This window comes from Pteropus medius, unplaced genomic scaffold (assembly GCF_902729225.1).
Source record: "Pteropus medius unplaced genomic scaffold, Ma_sr-lr_union100, whole genome shotgun sequence".
In the NCBI taxonomy this organism is placed as follows: domain Eukaryota; kingdom Metazoa; phylum Chordata; class Mammalia; order Chiroptera; family Pteropodidae; genus Pteropus; species Pteropus medius.
Window position 1 is genome coordinate 945,875 of NW_024341895.1, and position 17,959 is coordinate 963,833.

At 56.7% G+C, this 17,959-nt stretch overlaps 1 protein-coding gene and 1 pseudogene across 4 annotated transcripts in view; both read right to left on the bottom strand.

Moving 5' to 3' along the window:
• Positions 1–2,369: 2,369 nt before the first annotated feature.
• Positions 2,370–17,959, bottom strand: part of ARHGEF18 (Rho/Rac guanine nucleotide exchange factor 18) — an 81,099-nt gene continuing 65,509 nt past the window's right edge. For all 4 annotated transcript variants that reach the window (XM_039858202.1, XM_039858217.1, XM_039858209.1 and 1 more), the window contains 15 exons: positions 17,050–17,175; positions 15,640–15,757; positions 14,482–14,730; positions 13,021–13,097; positions 11,365–11,543; positions 10,476–10,567; positions 8,222–8,404; positions 6,792–6,929; positions 6,329–6,453; positions 5,625–5,681; positions 5,481–5,528; positions 4,900–5,370; positions 4,248–4,581; positions 3,240–3,365; positions 2,370–3,162 (listed from right to left, as the gene is read on the bottom strand). In XM_039858202.1, the coding sequence (XP_039714136.1) occupies positions 3,008–3,162; positions 3,240–3,365; positions 4,248–4,581; positions 4,900–5,370; positions 5,481–5,528; positions 5,625–5,681; positions 6,329–6,453; positions 6,792–6,929; positions 8,222–8,404; positions 10,476–10,567; positions 11,365–11,543; positions 13,021–13,097; positions 14,482–14,730; positions 15,640–15,757; positions 17,050–17,175 (2,478 nt within the window). In that variant the 3' untranslated portion in view covers positions 2,370–3,007. The remainder of the gene's footprint in view (positions 3,163–3,239; positions 3,366–4,247; positions 4,582–4,899; positions 5,371–5,480; positions 5,529–5,624; positions 5,682–6,328; positions 6,454–6,791; positions 6,930–8,221; positions 8,405–10,475; positions 10,568–11,364; positions 11,544–13,020; positions 13,098–14,481; positions 14,731–15,639; positions 15,758–17,049; positions 17,176–17,959) is intronic.
• On the bottom strand, positions 9,326–9,444 carry LOC120599417 (uncharacterized; annotated as a pseudogene).

Sequence of the window (17,959 nt, forward strand, 5' to 3'; positions counted from 1 at the left end):
CTGTAAGGCACACAAAGCAGAATGTCTGTGGAGAAGTCATGTGAACACTTAAATATGTGATGTGTCACATCACAGGTCCCCCCAAAGGCGGGTACCTCTGGGCAGAGCAGGGATCTGGCTGCAGCTTCCAGGCAGTCAGGGTTGGCCTCATGGCAGTGCTGGGGCCACAGCTGCCTGGGTTCACTGCTGGGTGGCTGCAACGACTCTGTGTGTCCACATGCCTGCCCGCTGCCCGTCCCGGGCCAGCAAGATGCAGGGGAAACATCCACCACAAACTTGGCTCGCTCAGGGAGCAGGGGGCTGACATCCCGGGACCCTAGGGGCAGGCCCGACCGGGAGGCGCCCAGCCAGAGCAGGACTTGGTGGCATTGCCTGCATGCTGACCTTGACTGGGCCCCTGCCTCCAGCTTTAAATGTCCAGATGTTATCATCTAGGGCTTCCTCAGAGGGCACCAGAGCAGGCGAACGGGCCTTGGGTCCTCAGTGCAGTCTCCCGGCAGATCCCACCACTCACGACAGGCCTGGTGTATAGGCAGCTGGTCACGGCTAGCACCGAGGCTTTGTCACTTGCCCAGGTGTCCTCGTCTCCCTGCATTCCTTACCCGTCACAGGGCAGGAGTAGTGTGGTCACTCCCCCACTGGCCTGATGCTTGCACCCAGCAGGAGAGGTGACAGCAGCTAAGGGGCCTTCTATGGTATTCCGGGCCTGCGGGAAGGGGTGGGACGTCACAGCCTGGTTGTCACAGGCCCCGGTTCTCAGGCTCCCTGATCTGTATTCAGGCCTCCCTGAGGTCTTATTGCAGCAGATACTCCAAGGGGGCCCTGCCAGGTGGGGTGAGCCTTGGGGAGCCCCCACCATTACAGCACGGATGTTTGGGTAGATGATCTTACAATAAAACCCTAAAGAACAGCTACTCCCGTCAGCTCATCTTAAGACACTTTTATTGCTAGAATCAGGTCTTAAGTTCTAACGTGGTTCTGAAATATTCCGCACGAGGAAATGCTGCAATCATCGTAACAATAATTCTCAGGTGGACTAAGATCATGGTCGCAATTAACGAAGATGTGCAGATCCCACAGGAATAAGAACATTTGCTTGGCCACCAACTTTACAAATAAAATTGGTACCCAGAAGTGACCACCCGGTGCTGGCCAGAGGATGTGCCGATGACCTGCCCTCCGTGTGGCGTGACTGGAGACTCCCTCGGCTGTGGGGCGGGGAGTGCCGATTCCCACCACGAGGCCAAGGGGAAATCCTTTGGGCTCATCATCCGAGGAACTGTGGCATCCTGGAGGGTCGGCGCAGAGCACGTGGACAGGGGGTGCACGGCCTCGAGATCACCCAGCACAGAGGGCCCAGGAATGTTCTCTTCGTATAGGGCAGGAAGGTAAAGTCAACTTTTCTAAAGTGCTCTCATTCATCTCAGTACAAAAACACAAAACACTAATTACAGACATGGCGCAGAGGAGCTCCGACGTGTCACAGGGCTGAGGTGGGCGCTTCCTGCTCCTCAACGATGCTGCAGGCCCTCTGGGCAAAGGCCTGGGGAGAGGTTCTTGGAATGGAAGGCGGGGCCGGGGACTGGGAGAAAGGATGGGGACGCCTCATCATTCTGTGCTTGGGAGATTCCTAACTGCTGCTTTCAGTTCCTTGTCACCTCGACCCTGCGGTGCCCTTGCTCCTGGGCAGCCTAGGACCCAGTCCCCTCCTGCCAACACTTCGGGAGGTGCTGGGCTCTGGGCCCAGTGTGGCAAGCCCGGGGTGCAGAAAAGGCTGGAATGTCCCCCCTTTCCCACTCTGGCACTCACTCTTGAGTTTAGCCAGAGCTGAGACATGAATGTGACCCAACTGCTACCCTGGACATGTGATACCATCCTCACCATCTACAGCCATGCAGCTGGCCTGGTGGCCCTTGCCCTCCTCCAGGGGGAAGTTGACAGTCAGCTACAAAAGCTCACTGGATACGTGGCGCCTGTGAAGTGGCCATCTGCCCATTTGAGGCTTCTGGGCCACATGGCTCCGTCCAGTGTGTCACCCTCAACGGCCTGATGTGGTGGCCCTACTGCTGTGCTCCGCACTGTCCCGGCACCTGCAGATCATCAGCACAGGACAGCAGCCCTGGGTCCCAGCAGCCCCAGGAAAAGTGGCCCATCTCACGGGGACCGAGGACCTGACCTGGGGCTGGGACCTTTGGGTGTGTGCCGGCTGAAGCTCTCGGTTTGGCCATGCACTGGGAGGAGCATGCCGAGTCGGTGAGGCACCTTGGGAAAGTGCCAAGTTGGACAACAGATTTTAAAAACCTCCACCAAACTAAAATGAGTTATAAGCGGACGCTTTTGAGTCCAGCTTTTAACCCTATAGAACCTGCCTGGAGTGCCATCGGCCATGCTCCCCAGCTATTCTGCCCTGTGGCCCTCTATCCCCAGGTAGGCTGCTGCCTCCCTTGTCTGAGCCCATGCCCTGGCCTTGAGTTCACCATGAACCCAGGCGGATCTCTGCTCCGATCCTGCCGATAGACACAACTGACACCACCTGGCCCCTCCTGGTGCCCTAATGACATGCTCCAGCTCCGCCATCTCCTAGTGGCTGTGGAGCCGGCCTGGTGCCAGCACCTTCTTCTCAGACTGGGGTCTGGCCTGTCATCAGGCTCCATGTGGAAACACCCTCATTTGTCTCTACCTTGGAAAAATGGCTTGGAGTTGATCTCTCCCTGCCCAAATGGGCTGCTACAATTTCAAACAGCTCCTGGGTAGCTCTGGTTCAACCTTCAATTAAAAACTTTCCTTTTTGTGTACACATAAAAAAGAGGTTTAGAAAGTTACCCAGGCACCACTGCAAATCCTACAGAAAAAGCCGATGACAGGCCAGCCCCAACCTTGACGAACCCCAGCCAGGCAGCTGTCCATGGTGGTTTGCTGGGCAGGGAAGAGGGACCGCTGGGCAATTCCCCAAGGAGCACGGACGGTGGGCAGGGCAGGGAGGGGTCTGCACCTCGTGCCATGCCCCCTAGAAGAAGATGACGTCTTCCTTGCTGGCATCTTCCTTGTTGAGTGGTGTGGGGGTCAGTGGCATGGGCGGAGAGGGTGTGCTCCCAGCCTTGAGGGGAACGCACTCAGGGAACACGTCAGCTGGGCCTGGGCTCGGGGCCTGGCAGGAGGGGTCTGGAAGAGAGGGGCACGGGGTGTCAGGAGTCTCCAGGCACCGTGGGCGGCCCCACTGCCCAGGCGGCTGGGCTCACCTCGGGGGGATGCGGAGCTATGGCTGCCGAGCTGGACGGGGCTCAGTGAGCGGCGGGTCCGAGAGGCGTTCTCGTCCTTGCCCATGAGTTTGCTGAGAAGCAGCTGCTGTTTCAAGTCAAATGAGGCTGAAGGAGGGAGGAGGGTGCAACTTGGGGTGCTTGGCCTTGCTCCAGGCACATAGTGGACCCCTATCTCGGCCACAGTCCTGTACCACGCCTCAGCACTTCCCATGGCACCCGTGTCCACAGGCAAACCCGCTCGGGCAGTAAGCCCCAAATACGCTGACACCAAAACAGGGAAAACAGCCCCCAGCTGACCCCAGAGGGCTCCTAGAGTACCTCAACCTCTGGACCTAGTGCTCCTGGGACACAGGCCATGCTCCTCAGGAACCTCTCGGGGAGGGCGCCCCCTGCTGGCACACTCACCGTGCCCAAGGGAGCCCTTGAGCTTTCTCTACCATGGGACCATCCACTGCAGGGTGCTCTGGGGCAAGGGCCTAATGTCCCCTTCGTGGAAAGACACAGGGTAGAGCCCCTGGCACCTCGGTTGGCACCGGGTGGAGAGCACTAGCACCTGTCACCGTGCCGTCCCTAAGTGCCTGAGGTTCTGACTTCTTGCCTCTGGTGACCGCCCCCACAAGGGCCTCCAAGACACTCCCTGACCCCGTTCCTGTGTGAGGAATGAGGTGGGAAAAAGACCTGGGCTCTCTCATGTCAATTTTGCTTCTTGAGATGGAAGACCTCCATGTGGAAGGTGGAGTGGCGGCCTCAGCCATGTTGCCAGCTGTGCCTTCTGGTTCCCCCTGGCGCCCCCACTGAAGGATCGCCCTGGGGTCCTGTTTTTGTTTGCCTATAAGCAGCTGCTCTGGTGTCACAAACTGCCTATGACTGGACCTCCCCACCCAGGATGAGGGGCTGGGCAGGCACCGGAGATCACTGATCTCCCAGAGATCACTCACTCCTGACGACGGGGCTCAGCCCCCTGCCCCGCCCCAGAGCAGGACTCACTCGAGCTCTCGCTGCGCTGGGAGCCCCTGCTCTTGCCGCCCTTGTCCTTGCCGCCCTTGGTGCAGGCGGCCAGCTTGGTGGGGATCTGCTGCTGCACGGCCGCCTGCCTCTGGATCTGGTTGGTGGCGCTGAGCAGCTGGATGGGCACGTCGCTCTTTGCCGGCCGGCTCTCAGCTGGGGCGCTGTCCCGGCGAGCCACCTCGGGGCGCTCGGGGTACTCGGGTCCAGTGGTGGACAGCAGCACGCTCCCCCGGGGCCCCAGGCCTTTGGCGAGGGCGGCAGGCCCTTCCAGCCCTTCCCCGTTGAAGCTGGGGGGGTGGCTTGGGGGCTGGGCCTAAAAGAAGGACAGAAGTCACATCTGGGTGGTGGCTCCTCCTGCAAGGCCCCCCTCCCCGGGCCCACAGGGAGCACTCTTCCTAGCACCACCCACCGGGCTCCTGGCCTCTCGGCCTCTCAGCTGGGGCAGGGGTCTGATTTGGGGACAGAGCCTGGTGCTGCCTGAAAGAGATGCCATTCGTTGCCAGTCACACCCACACACACGACCGTGCTTGCACCCCCACATGCACATGCATGGTTACACTCACAGATTCTCACGCCCACACACGTGCTTCTGCAGTGCGCCCACGTTGACAGACCACTCTCCCGTGCTCACCTCCGCGGGCATCTCGGGTGGCAGCGCTCCGGGGGCCGTGTTCTGCTTCTTGAGCCGCCGCAGCAGCTCCAGCCGCTCACGCTCACGCTCCACCGCACGCTGGGCCTCGCGCAGCCGCTCCAGGTCGTGCTGGTAGGCCTGGCGCTGCTGCTCCAGCTCGGCGCGCTCCTGGCTCAGCCGCTCCTGCAGCTGCACCACCTCGCTCTGGCGCTGCTGCAGCCGGGCTGAGGCCAGGTCCAGCTCCTGCTGCTGGCGCGCCCGCTCGCGCTCCCAGCGCTGCTGCTCCAGCCGCAGCTGGCTCTGCAGCTTCTGCACGCCCGCCAGCTCCTCCCGCTGCTTCTCGAAGTTGCGCTGCCGCTCCTGCTCTAGCAGCAGGTTTCCGCGTGTTGACTGAAGCCGGAACTGCTTCTCACGCTCCTGGATGGCAGCCCTCTGCATCTCCACGTAGCTGTCCTGCTGGGCGATGACCGCCTGGGGGAGGGGACTGGTGAGTGGCTGCGCTCCCCGCCCCCTGCCCCAGATCCCAACCTCAGTAAGGAGAAGGGCAGTGCAGCCTGTCACTCCCCTCCAAGCCCCTGTACCTGGAGGCTGAGGAGCAGCTGGGACAATGTCTGGATCCGCTGGACAAGCTGTGGAGAGGGAGAAAGAGACATGCTTGTTCTCAGCCTGAAGCTTTATCAGGTGTGCATGCCAGTCCCCGGGGAGATGGACAAGCCCGAGCCTACCTCCGACTCCAGGATGGTGGGCAGACGGGGGCCCGGCTCGGCGCCCAGAGCCTCCGCCTGTGGAGACAAGCGTCAAAGCAGAGTTTCTAAGGGCCAATCCAACACAAGTGAGACCAGACACTCCCATGGCACGGGACAGGCCCCGTCTGGTCATCTGACTTGTGTGAGTCTTGGTGTCTAAAAAATGAGGCTGCAGGTGGCTCCAGAAGGTGAGAGGGCAGCTGTCATGGGCCCAACCGTGTGGGAGGCCTGGAGGTTAGGTGGGCCTGGACAGAGCGACGGTTACAGGCAGCCAGCCTTGGACTCTAGCCCACCTCCTGGCCCTGCTCGACCCTGGTGCCTGGCAAGGCGGGGACTTTTGCGTCAAAGGGGAGGAAGCAGCCAGCGTGACTTTGGCATCCGTGGGTGCGGAGACAACGAAAGCTTGTGGTCTCTATATGGTGTTTCTCCCGTTGATGAGGCCATGGCTTCTGCCCTGAGCTCGTCCCCTCCCTGGCCTCCCACCATTCCTGGGGCCTGCAGGGAGAAACATGGAGGCTCTCCTGCCTGCACATTAGCCTGGGACACGAAGGGCACTTGTTGCTATTTGCCACAAGACAGAAATACTGGACGACCAGAATGCACGCTGTTTACACTTGCAAAGGACAATTAACAGAACCTGACCTGACTCTGTACTGAGCTCAGGAATGTCCAAACCAACGTACCGTCTGCGTTGCTTCCTCAGGAGCCCCGGAGGTGTCGCCGAGCCTCGCATCTGGGCTGCTCATGGGGTCCTGCCAGTCTTGGGGACTGGGGTCAATGCTGCCCATCTTCTTCTTAAAACTGCCATCTGAAACCCCAAGCCAGGCATGTGAGGATGCTGAGGTCCCACACGGGTCTATAAGCTCTATCCCAGCCCGGGTAGGAAATTGTGGCTAGGTTGCTGGTGGCATTTGCGGCACAGATACCAGCAAGAGCGGGTCGAAACACGACCAGCACTTGGAAGGTTCCGGAACCCTGACCACGAAGAGTTTACAGAGACTGAAGGGAAACAGCAGGAGGGGTGCCAAACGGCAAATGCCCGGCTTTGTCCAGGATGCTGCGGGGGGAAATCGGAAGGAACTGAACCTCTGGCTGCTAACCCTGACCCTCCCCAGGAGCCCCGCCCCGGGTGGGTGCACCACTCACTCTTGCCAGGGCCGCTGGCGCTGTCGTAGCCCCCCAAAGTCTCTGCCCTGTGGCGCAGGCCCGTGGAGCCGCCCCCGTCTCCTGCCTGGCTGTCGGTGCTGCCCAGTCTCCTGCAGATCAGGCTCTGGATGTCCTCGACTACGGAAAAAGACAGGAGGGACCCACTTACCCCCAGAGCCACGCCGACGGTGTAGGTGTGGTGGGGCCCAGGCAGAGGTCTGTGGGGCACTGGTCACCCATTCCCAGTTGCCTGACATGGGAACTCAGCCCCACTGAGCCTGTGTGCTCCCTGCACAGGTACTGCGACCAGGACAGGCCAATCTGAGTTTATAGGAGGCCAGCTGGTGGGGCAGCACATGGACAGGGCGTCCCAGGCCCTGGGCCTGAGTATGTGCTGGGTCTAGTAGGGAACTCGGTGTGGCCATTGCTTATGTGACAACAGTCATACAGAATGTCGGGGGCCATGGGCAGGCATCCTTGGGGACAGGGCTGGTCACACAAAGTGCTCTAAGACAGTCAGGCTTTGGCCAGGTGAGGAGATAGGGAGAACATTCCAGGCTGAGGCACAGGACATGAGAGGACCTCAGGGGCCAAGGACAATGGCCAAATGGGAGAAATGGGAGGAAGGACACCGCTGTGGCTAGGGGAAGCAAGGCTGAGTGGGGACAGTCTACGTGGGTCCCCTCTGCTCTGTTCTCTTCACTCTGAAGGAAAGCTCTGGAGGCAGGGCTGTCTTGTTTGCTGCTGAAAGAGGGGTGCCGCTGTCCCTCCGAATGAGCAGAGGCTGCCTGGCCTGACACGTGCCCTGACCAGCATGGCACTCAGCAGCTGCATGGAGGCTGCCAGGGGCTCTGGTGTGTGAAGTGGGCTGGACAGGGTGCACACGGGGTGGGCAGGCCACCTACCGGCCGGCACCCTCCTGGGGCTGCTGGTGCATCTTCCCGCTAGATGTGGGGTTCAGGCCCAGGGCTGCTCCAGGGAGGGCTGCTGGGTCCAGCAGGCCTCTAACGACCCACCAAATGTGTACGTGTGCCTTTTTCTAGATATAGCATCAGTAACACACTTCTTAGAAAGAGAGGAACCTCTTGAATGTGGGAAACACATTCTCCTTTAAGTCTTGGGGGCCGGCGTGGTGCCTTGCACACAGTAGGCCCTGGGAAGTATTTGTCGACTGTGAGAGAAGGTGCTTTATATCTGGAACGAGGGGGACACACCGGCTTGTGTCTAAGGACCCTCTGGCTCTGGTCGGCGCCAGTGCACGGGCCGCGCTGCTCCGGCTGCCCACTGGACAGAAGTGTGACCTGAACAGGGGGTGAGTCGGCCACCCTGGGCTGTGTGCCTAGCCTGGAGCCCCTCGAGGCCACCCAGGAAGGGCTGTGGCTTGGGAGGGGGGCAGCACTCCATGAAGACCCTGGGGCGAGGTGACTCACTCTCGGTCATGGCCGACTTGAGGATCAGCTCCCCTTGTAGATTCTCTGGGGCGTCCCCTCCTCGGAAGAGGAGTCGTGGCTGAGGCGCGTCTTCTAGCCCGCTCATCTCGGCCATCTCCAGGTAGATGTGCTGCTTCTCGCTGAGGCTCTGAGCAATCTGCTGGTCTTTCACATTCAGTCGCTCTGCAAAGCCAAGTGCCGGTGGCAGTCACTCTTGTGTGCCTGTTCTCCAGGAGCCGGTGCTGGGGGGGCCCTTGCAGGGCGGGGCTGGCCTCCCACGATCCCCGCTGACCCTACCTTCCTGAGATGCGAGGGCCTGGCCCTGCCTTCCTTCCGATGGCTTCCCCCAATCGTAAATCTCAAACCCAGCGGGGTGTGGTGAGACCCTAACAGGCCGATTTATTAGTTTAGGACAAACTGAGAGCCCTGAGACTTAGTTTTCTAATCCTGAAAGTCATCCTTCAGCCATTTAGGCTGAACTGCTTCTTACAAGTCTCCTGGTTTTATGCTTTGGCTGCTGTGATTATGACTTAGACTTTCTCACGGGGGAGTGTTAAGTATAGCTCACCACATTCACTTAAATGACTGAACCTTCTTACTGGTTCCAATCATTTTCCACTAGATTTTATTGCAGGCGAATAATCATGTCATATGCAAAAAACAATTCTGTCACTTCCCTTCCAACTACATCTTCCTTCTGTCTTCCCCTATATTCCCCTGGCTGGACTTTCCAGGAGGAAGATAATAATGAAGAGTGGGTGGACGTGTTCGTCTCCTGACTTTTCGTGGGGGTGTCCCTGACGTTCCACAGTTAAGGGTGAGTTCAGCTTTTGATCCAAGATGGAAAAGAATATCTCGATAAAGAAAATATTTCTGTATTTCTAACTCACTCAGAGTCTTGTTGGGAATGACTGACAAACGTACATTACTGTACGACGCTGTGGCATCTGTGCAGGACACATATTTCATTACCGTCCAGAGAAAACAAAGAGTTAGGATGGGATGAAATGAATAGATGAAGACTACGTTAGGATTATGCTTTCGGGGTCCACTCTTTCTTTTGAACATCTAAAAAAATTTTTCCCTTCTTTTTTAAATTTTTTACGCCTACAACATCTGGTCTTCCTAGTTGGTCTCCCCTCCAAGTACTAATCAGGCCTGACCCTGCTTAGCTTCCCAGATCAGACAGGATAGGGCTTGTTCAGGGTAGCATGGCAATAGACTTCTTTTGGACATTTTTATTAATACCTTCAAATGTGTACCTCCCCACAAAGAGAAGTAAAATACATACTACCTAATTCTATGTACTTATTGCTAACGTTACTCAACTGAAAATAATGCAGCTAGTGAGAGAGGAAAGCTGATTGAGACCATAAGCACTAGGAATTATGCTTGGCAATGACCTTGCTGAAGTCTCACAGGATTCTGTGAATAGCGCAATGTGTTACATCTGCACATGGACTATTACTCAGCCATAAAAAAGGAAATTCTGACACCTACTACAATGTGGATAAACGTTGAAAATATCATGCTAAATGAAAAAAAGCCAGATGCAAAAGGACAAATATTTCATGAGTCCATTTATATGAGGTCCCTAGAATAGCCAAATTCGTAGAGATAGATGATAGATTAGGAGTCCCCAGCAGCTGAGGGAAGGACGGGGCGCGGCTGCCAATGGGGACGGGGTTTCTTTTTCGGGTGATGAAAATAGTCTAAAACTGACTGTGGTGCTGGGGTGACTGTGGTGATGGTCATGATACTGTGATGAGAGCCACTGCACAGGACACTTTAAATGGCTGAACTGTATGGTGCAAAGCTTAGAACCCCGGCCACAAAGCCAGGGCTGGTTGGGTCTCTCTGGCTCTAGCAGGAGGACCTATCGCGATGGGATGTGACTTGGAACTCCTCCCTGGGAAGGGAGCAGCGTGCGTGGCAAAGCAATTGTGTTTGGTAGGGGCTCAGGGGCCCTGAATGCCACCCTCGCCCCCTCCCACGCGCCCTCCAGCAGACCACTACTTCATGACAAGCCCCACTGCAAACACCCACAGAACTGCGGGACACGAGGCAGCCCCCGGCAAAATGCCTGGTCACGTGGGTGGTGATTTGCCCACTCCATGGCCAATCCCGATGGGACAGAGCAGGAATGTCGCTGGTGGGCCCAGGGCCTGCTGCCTAAGGAGTGCTCTATGGGGCCACTGTCACCACCACAGAAGGGGCGTGTGTGGGCGCGAAGGTCTGGGCTGACCCCCCTCACCTTGGAAGTCCCTCAGCCTCATGGCGCGGGCCTCAACCACTTTCCTCTCTTCTTCGGCCTCACTGAAGGGCCCCTCCTCCTCGTCTGGACAGCTGTGGGGAGAGGGGACAGAGGAGTGACAATGCCTTATGGGCTGGCTGGCCTCCAAAATGGATACTAAGTTTGTCTCCAGAACCGACTGAGAGTGTCTCATTTTGTGATAGATTTAGCTTGTTCATGGTAGCCACGAGTTTTAAATGCCTGCTCACCACCTAGAGGAGGAGGTTGGGGATAGTTCATTTCTTGGGGACCTGCTGGCTACAGGAGACTGCAAACCTAGCAGAGCTGAAGTTGAAGGTGGCAGAAGCTCCAAGCTAAAGGCTTTGGGAGGGTTCTGGGTAGAGAGGGAGCGGCAGTCTGGCTGGGCATGGGGCCTGGTCCCCCTCGCCGTCTGTCAGATAGACAGGGAGCCGGATGTGACGCAGAACCACAGGGCTGAGGTCCTGAGGGGTCCTTTGGCCCGAGGGGGAAGGACAGGACGCCATGACCTGCTCTAACAGATCTGGCCCTAGATGGGGCAGATGGGGACAGCCATGTGTCAGGTGGAGTGTCCCACCGCTATAGAAGGTTAGAGTTGCCTAGCCTCAGGTCCCCTGGCCAGAGACGCTGAGACCTTTTTAGTATCTGATAAGGTGAGCCTTTGTCAGATGGAGCTGGAAAGGAGCCACCTGTCCCCTTTAGATGAAGGATGGATAAAGCACCAAGGTGGAACAAGGGGAAGGATAGGCAAAGGGGTCTCCTGTCTGCCTGCGGTCTCCAGCTCTCTCAGGCACTTTAAGGTCACAGCCAACTGGTCAACCAACAAAGCCAAGGGCAAAATGGCCAGTGGAGTGGACACAGGCCCGCATACCTCTCGACCGCCCTTCGGATGTGGGCCATCCAGGCGTTTCTCTCCTCCTTGGAGCTGGTGTGCATCTCGTACATCTCGGGTCCCTGCAGGGAGGCGCTGATCAGGAACATGGCTTTCTCCTCGTTGGCCACTTCCCTCACGATGAGTTTTTGTAATGAGATGATGGGGCGCTTTGAGTCCTGCACAGGTGGAAGATGGCGAGGAGGGGAGGGTCACCTGCAGGGCACCCCACTTATTTTCAAACGATTCAAAGCAGAAACATTTTACCATCTGGGGAAAACAGACAGTACTGCCATGACATCTTCGTATCTTTTAACGTGTCTGTTGAATGTGCTTATTAACTAAATGTGTTTTATAATCAGTAAAACACACATACAGTACAAAACTCAAAACAAAAACAAAGAGTACATAGCATATAACAACAAATAAACCTTCCTCCTGACCCTGTGCCCCAAACACCAACCAGTACTCCCGGCCTGTGTGTCCCGCAATGCTCTGATGGCCAGTGAAATGTACGTTTTTAACTCGTTGTTATGGGCTGAGTTACGTCCACCCCAAATTCCTATGTTGAAGCCCTCACCCCCAGGACCTCAGATGTGACTGTATTTGAAGAGGGGGCCTTTACAGAGGTGATTAAGGTAAAATGAAGTCATCCGGGTGGGCCCTGATCCAACACAACCGGTGTCTCTATAAGATTTCAGGACACAGACACACACACAGGGATGGCCATGTGAACACCCAGGGAGCAGATGGCCTTGCAGATTATCACACTGCATCATCCTCGAGTGAGAGAACAGACGGTACACTTGGGTGGTACACCTGAGTGTGCCAGGGTCAAAGCGAGACCGTTTGACAATGTGGCCCGACCCTGTGTGTGGTGCTGGGGAAGCTCCTGAGAAGCTGCTCTTTTAAATCTCTAGGAAAGGCACATGATCCCTAGTTTAGTCACAGAGGCCGCCTTCCTCGCCAGGTGAAGCTGGAAGCAAACTGGTTCTATGAGCCTCTCAGGGGCAGGTGCCCCTGGGAGGAGGGCCTGACACCCTCTCCCTGAAGTGAGGTCTGTGCTGTCAGACGCTGAAGGACCTAGGAAGCCAGGTCTCGGGTGGACACGGCCAAGAGGGATGACTGGCACCCCGGCTTGACTCCAAGTTCACTGGCCGCACAGAGCGCACTGCGGGCTTGGCTTCCACGACAAGGGTGTTCTGCGACCGGTGTGCTATGGGGTGGACATCGTCACAGCACACAGGGACACAGGATGGCGACTGTCTGAGCTTGCGTCCTCAGTGACAAGCTGGTAAGTCCCCGTGAAGGATGGAGGGCCTCTCCTGGCAAGGACGCTGGGGCCTGTGAGGACCTGAGTGCTTGTGACAGAAAGAACTACAGAAAAGCAGAGGGAGGCTGAAACTGGAGGGGGTGTTAGCCTAGACAGGCAACTAGACAGGACGCCTGTTCTCGGAAAATTCTACTGTGGCCTTTCTGGAACCTTCTGGCCCTTGGGAAGACCCGGGCAATGGCGTAACTTACGGATGTGCTTTCCTAGCCACCCTGCTCTGTGCTGGTCCCGTCTTGTCATTGATGCAGCCCCCAGGCCACCCCTTCCACCCAGCTACCTTCTGCACAGGCAGTGGCCCTTTGTGGGAAGAGAGGGACACATACCACAGAAGCAAAGACGTATTTCTGATCCTTTTCTTGTAGCAGCAAAAGCACGTCGGTCAACAGGACAGCAAGGACATCTGAGGAAAGAGTACAGGAGGAAGCGCATGGGGTGACATGGCCACGAGGGTCCCGCCGGGCAGATGCCTTCGGCACCACGGGAGGGACACCCAGCCACTCTCGGCCGGCACCACGAGGCTACCACGTGCGCCTGAGGGTCTCCCGCCACCTCCCCGGGTTTCAACATTTAACACCCGCTACCAAGCTCCTCTCGGAAGTCCCTCAGCACTTCCTGCTCCCCCGCCAGGGCACTGTGCCCGACGACGTCCCCCTGCTGTAACGGTGCCGGCTGGGTCTGGTCTTTGGGAATCTCTCGGTGCGATCTTGCCCCACTTCCGTTCTTCCCGCCCCCAGGTCACCTGGGACCTGAGCCACTGATCCTGCCTCCTCCTGGAGTGAGGCGCTCGCCCCCTTGTGCCCCAGCTTCCTGGCGGCAGCAGACGGGGTGGGGGTGGGGGGGCTTGTCTCTGCAGGAACACCTCACGGCCACCGGCGTGGTGGAGCTTTGCACTTGGGTGCAAATCCTGAACTGCATCTCCTACAAGAGCGCTCATGACTGGGAAGCGTAACGCTGCCTTTCCCGGGAGCTTCCCGGGACCTCGTCTCAACCACGTGCCCTCTCCTGCAGCCTGCCGGCTTCCTGAAAGCATTTCCTATGCTTTTCACTGCTTTTCTGTTCACTGGTTTCACTCTCCAGGCCCGCTGACTGGGAGTCTGGCACACGGGAGGCACTAAACTGCATCTGCTGGATGCACGCCACACGCAGAACATGACCAAACGCGTTCTGTCATTTCACCACCTGAAGACTTGGCTATTCCCCTAAAGATCTTTAAAGATGCCGAGGCCAGTGGACAGGCCAGCACGTTCTCGAAGCTCACGAAATGGACAGGAAACTTGGGGATGGGTCCCGAGTGCTTGCTGGTTTGGACCGCAGCACAGACTTTGAAAGCCGGACTTGGAGCAATCCCCGAACAGTGACTGGGATGATCGGGGACACAGAGGCCGGCAGTCCGGGTGGCGTTTTCTACCCACACCGGACCTGTCGGTGGGTGGGCCCACTGCAGGTGCCTGTTACAGCTCATTTGGAAACTCGGAGCCTCATGACGCTTTGAGTTCCTGTTCAGAAGTCAATGGCTCCCATGCCTTCTGCAGGCAGGGCCCCTCGCAGACTGCAGGAAGAAGGTGCTGGCCTGACGCATTCCTACTGCACTCCTGGCTGCCTGCGCTCATCCCGACCAGCCCCCTCCCTTCAGCCATGAAGCAGCCGGGCCGCCGTGGCTCTGTGCCAGCCGGCACCCGCCAACCCAAAATGGTGCCCACTGACCCAGAAGGCACCCGCCACTTCCAACAGTGCCGCTGATCCAAGATGGCACCGCCCGGAGGTGGCTGAGGGCCGGGCTCTACCTTTCCAGCGCCCGGACGTGGTCTTCCAGCACAGCATGCCCTCCAGGCGCAGCTGCCGCCGCAGCATGTCCTCCTTGCGGAAGGTCAGCCCGTTCTTGAGCTTGCTGGAGGACTTCAGGTCCATCTTCCCCGCGATCTCCCTGAGGCGCTGGCCTTTCTCACACTCGCTGACCTTGGCGTCCACTTGTGAGATGATGTCTTTTATGAGGCTGAGGGCCTGGGTCAGGTCTTCGTAGTCCTCGGAACCAGCTGCCACACAGCAGAGTTAGAACCTTTTTTTGGTCCGTGTTCATGGACATGACAGGGGTGAACACACTAGAGGGACATGCCTGAGAGATGCGTTCCTTGAGGCCACTGCTCAGAGGACCCTCAAGAATAGCCTTCCAACTCAAATCTCCCAAGACATAAATGTGTCTCTAAAATAAATCCAACAGCCCAGCGTTTGGTTTTTACCAAGACGGAGCTTCTGTTGAATGCAGAAGCTAAGATGCAATTCAAGTGACAAAAATGGCCCTGCAGAGCTGTGGTGGCCGCTCCTTGGTACATGGAATCCCTGTGCCCTCCAGCTCTTCATAGGACTCCCTCTACCTCCTGTCACTGCCAGGAGCTGGCTCCTCCCGCTCCAGGGATGTGGCCTTCGTGGCGGGGGAACTTGCTCATTCTCCCAGGGCCCGAATCCCCGGAGATGAGGAAGGTGTGGTCGGCACGGCCCTGGCTGCTGGGAGCTCCCAGCTGGGCTTCGTGCCCTCTCTTCTCTGCCCTCCATGCTGCAGGCAAGTCCCTCTCATGGCCCTGGTCGTGGACACAGGAGTCATCTCTTTGCTTGTCTGGATCACTCAGGAGTGACCTTAACAAGAGAACTTTCTCCATCACTCATTCACTCCCCAGACGCTGACCAAGGGCCCGCTATGGCCCAGCCTGTGGCAGGGGCCGGGGTGGCAGAAGCCAAACGAGACCCAGTACCTGCCTTTCCTAGCACCTAGCACAGGATTCTGCACGGTGGCAGCTCAGTTAATGATCGCCGAGCCCAGCTGAATCCAGAGAATCAGGGACAATCTCAGAGGGGCACTTATCCAATCCACTGTTAAAATAGGGGGCAGGGAGACAGAGACCACCCCCGAAGTACCACAGGGCAAGGCGGGGAGGCGGCGACTGTACCTTCCGTGTTCTGAATGATGCGCTCCACCAGCACCGGGTACTTGGTTATGCGCTGAGTGACCAGGAGAATGCACTCCTGCACGCCGAGCCGCCTCACGATGGAAAAGTTGCCGATTTTCTATGAAATGGAAAACAAAACCACGCTGGACTGACGTCTTATGTCCTGCCAAATCAGTGAATTTAATTTGGGGGCCCCCGAGAAACCAGCTGAGAAGAAACCAGAAGCAGCCGGGGAGGGGGGGCCGCCATGGGAACCACCTGGACAGCTGTATGATGCGTGTGCACACGCTTACACACACGTGCGTGAAAACCCTAACCCTGACCGACAGCTGTTGGAACCTTCCAGAACCAGACTGGGTCCGTGCCTTCTGAATTGGCTCCTTGCTGGCCTCCGACACACGCGAGCAGCCCCCGTGCTCCCCAGAACACGTCACGTGCTCGGTGCGATTTCAGGAACCCCAGCCGTGCAGGGGGGACCCGGAGTCACTGTGGGACGCGTGAGATTCCGGGGACAAAGCTCTGTTTCCTTCATCTCGCTGGAACCCTCCCACTTTCCAGGTGTTTCTGGCTCTTGACGTTGGGTGGCCGTCCCACTGCTTATCACCAGATGAATCCAGGCCCTACGGTGACCCTCTCTCCCTTTCACACCCGTCCACTGTGATGATACAGGAGTGAAATTGAACATGCATCACTCTTAACTCCAGACTGTTAGTTACAGACTATCACTTCAGAATGAAGTCTGCGGGGCACAGGCGACAGGTGATGGAGCTGTTTTGGAACCAAGTGTGCTGGGGCTGCTGCAAGGCCATGCTGACGAGGCCTAGTGGCCTGTCAACCCGGCGCACTTTCTAGGTCGCGGAAGGTGGGGCCTGGCCTGACCTGGCTGACTCAGGATGGGGAAAGCATTTTTTGGTTCTGGGCTTTGAGCGTCCACACACTGTGAGGCACAAGATAGGTGTGGGTCGTTTCGCACGCTATGTGGGGACCAAGGGTTTAGAGGAAGGCACGCCCTGCATCAGCCGGACTGTCAAAAGGCACAATGGGTGGCTCTGGAGGGGGTGGTCCCCAGGGCAGGGTGGCCCCTGGAAATGACACTTGTGTCGCCTCAGCAATCTGAGGAATGATGGTCAGTGGGTTGTTCCATGTTTGGGCCTGCAGGGGCATCTCAGGGGCCACCCTGGTGTGTAGAGGGACAAAGCCGGTCCGCTTTGCTTTACACCCTGGAATTCTCCTGAAGATTCTGCTGACGTGCTCTTGAATGCATTTGTGGTTAAGAATGAAATAAAAACATGAAAATGACTAGTTTGTAACAGGTACCTTAATTTCAAGATCTCCAAACAGCTCTGTAGAAAAGAAAAAAACCTAAAGCAAAGAGGATATGTTTTTAATGTAAAAAATTTTTCTTTTTACCTTGATCAAATTTTGAAATTTCTTATTTTGTTGCAGCAACAACTTGTAATGACTGACTGCCTCGTTATGGCCACTACAAAATACACCATATTTTTCTTTCATTCTCTCCCCGTTTTCACCTGAAAACTGAAGAAAGACAGTGGAGATGTTATCGAAATGAAACACATAAAACTGCTAGGGAAAGGTTTCAGCTAGCTCGTCTGACTCTAAAATAAATACTGAATTCACTTGCGATTGTTCTTTCTTCTCTAACACGTACTCAGACGTGCTTTTATTTCGGGTGTCTCCTCGCAAGGTACAATAAAGGTAAAATGAGAAAACTTCCCGCTAATGGGCTTTATGACGTCCTATGTGCTGTGACGACTTCCTGAAATCCAAGAAAATACATGTGAGCTGAAGAATGCCAGAAAAATTTAAAAAGCAAAAATTTAAAAGCAAAATGGGTATCCATTCTAATGAGCTGACTCAGAAAGCTTGGAGCACTCTGAGGTCACACGCGGGGCTACGGGGCTGGCCCCTCTGTCAATCTTGGCCGAGGCACAGAAGTTGACTCGGAAGTCAATTCAGGGTCAACAGCCCTCCTACGAATGGCTCTCGTCCACGGATATGCTTCTAACAGGCAAAAACACAGGTGCCAAGACCAAAAAATATAGACCAACCAATCTAGGAAGGAAAAGCCCAGAACGCGACACGGACAGTTTGGACGAGTGCGTTTACTATTTAGGCCTCTGTGTTGCTAGATGATCAGGACCACTGTTCTTGGGGTGGGGAAGGAGTGGGCAGGGGAGGGTTCCCGGACCCAATTCCAATGTGCGTGTGTGGGTTCCCCCCATGTCAGCAATTCTCAGACGACAGCAGGGCCTGATGCTGTCTACCCCCAGATAGCATCAGATACCACAGGTTAAGGGTT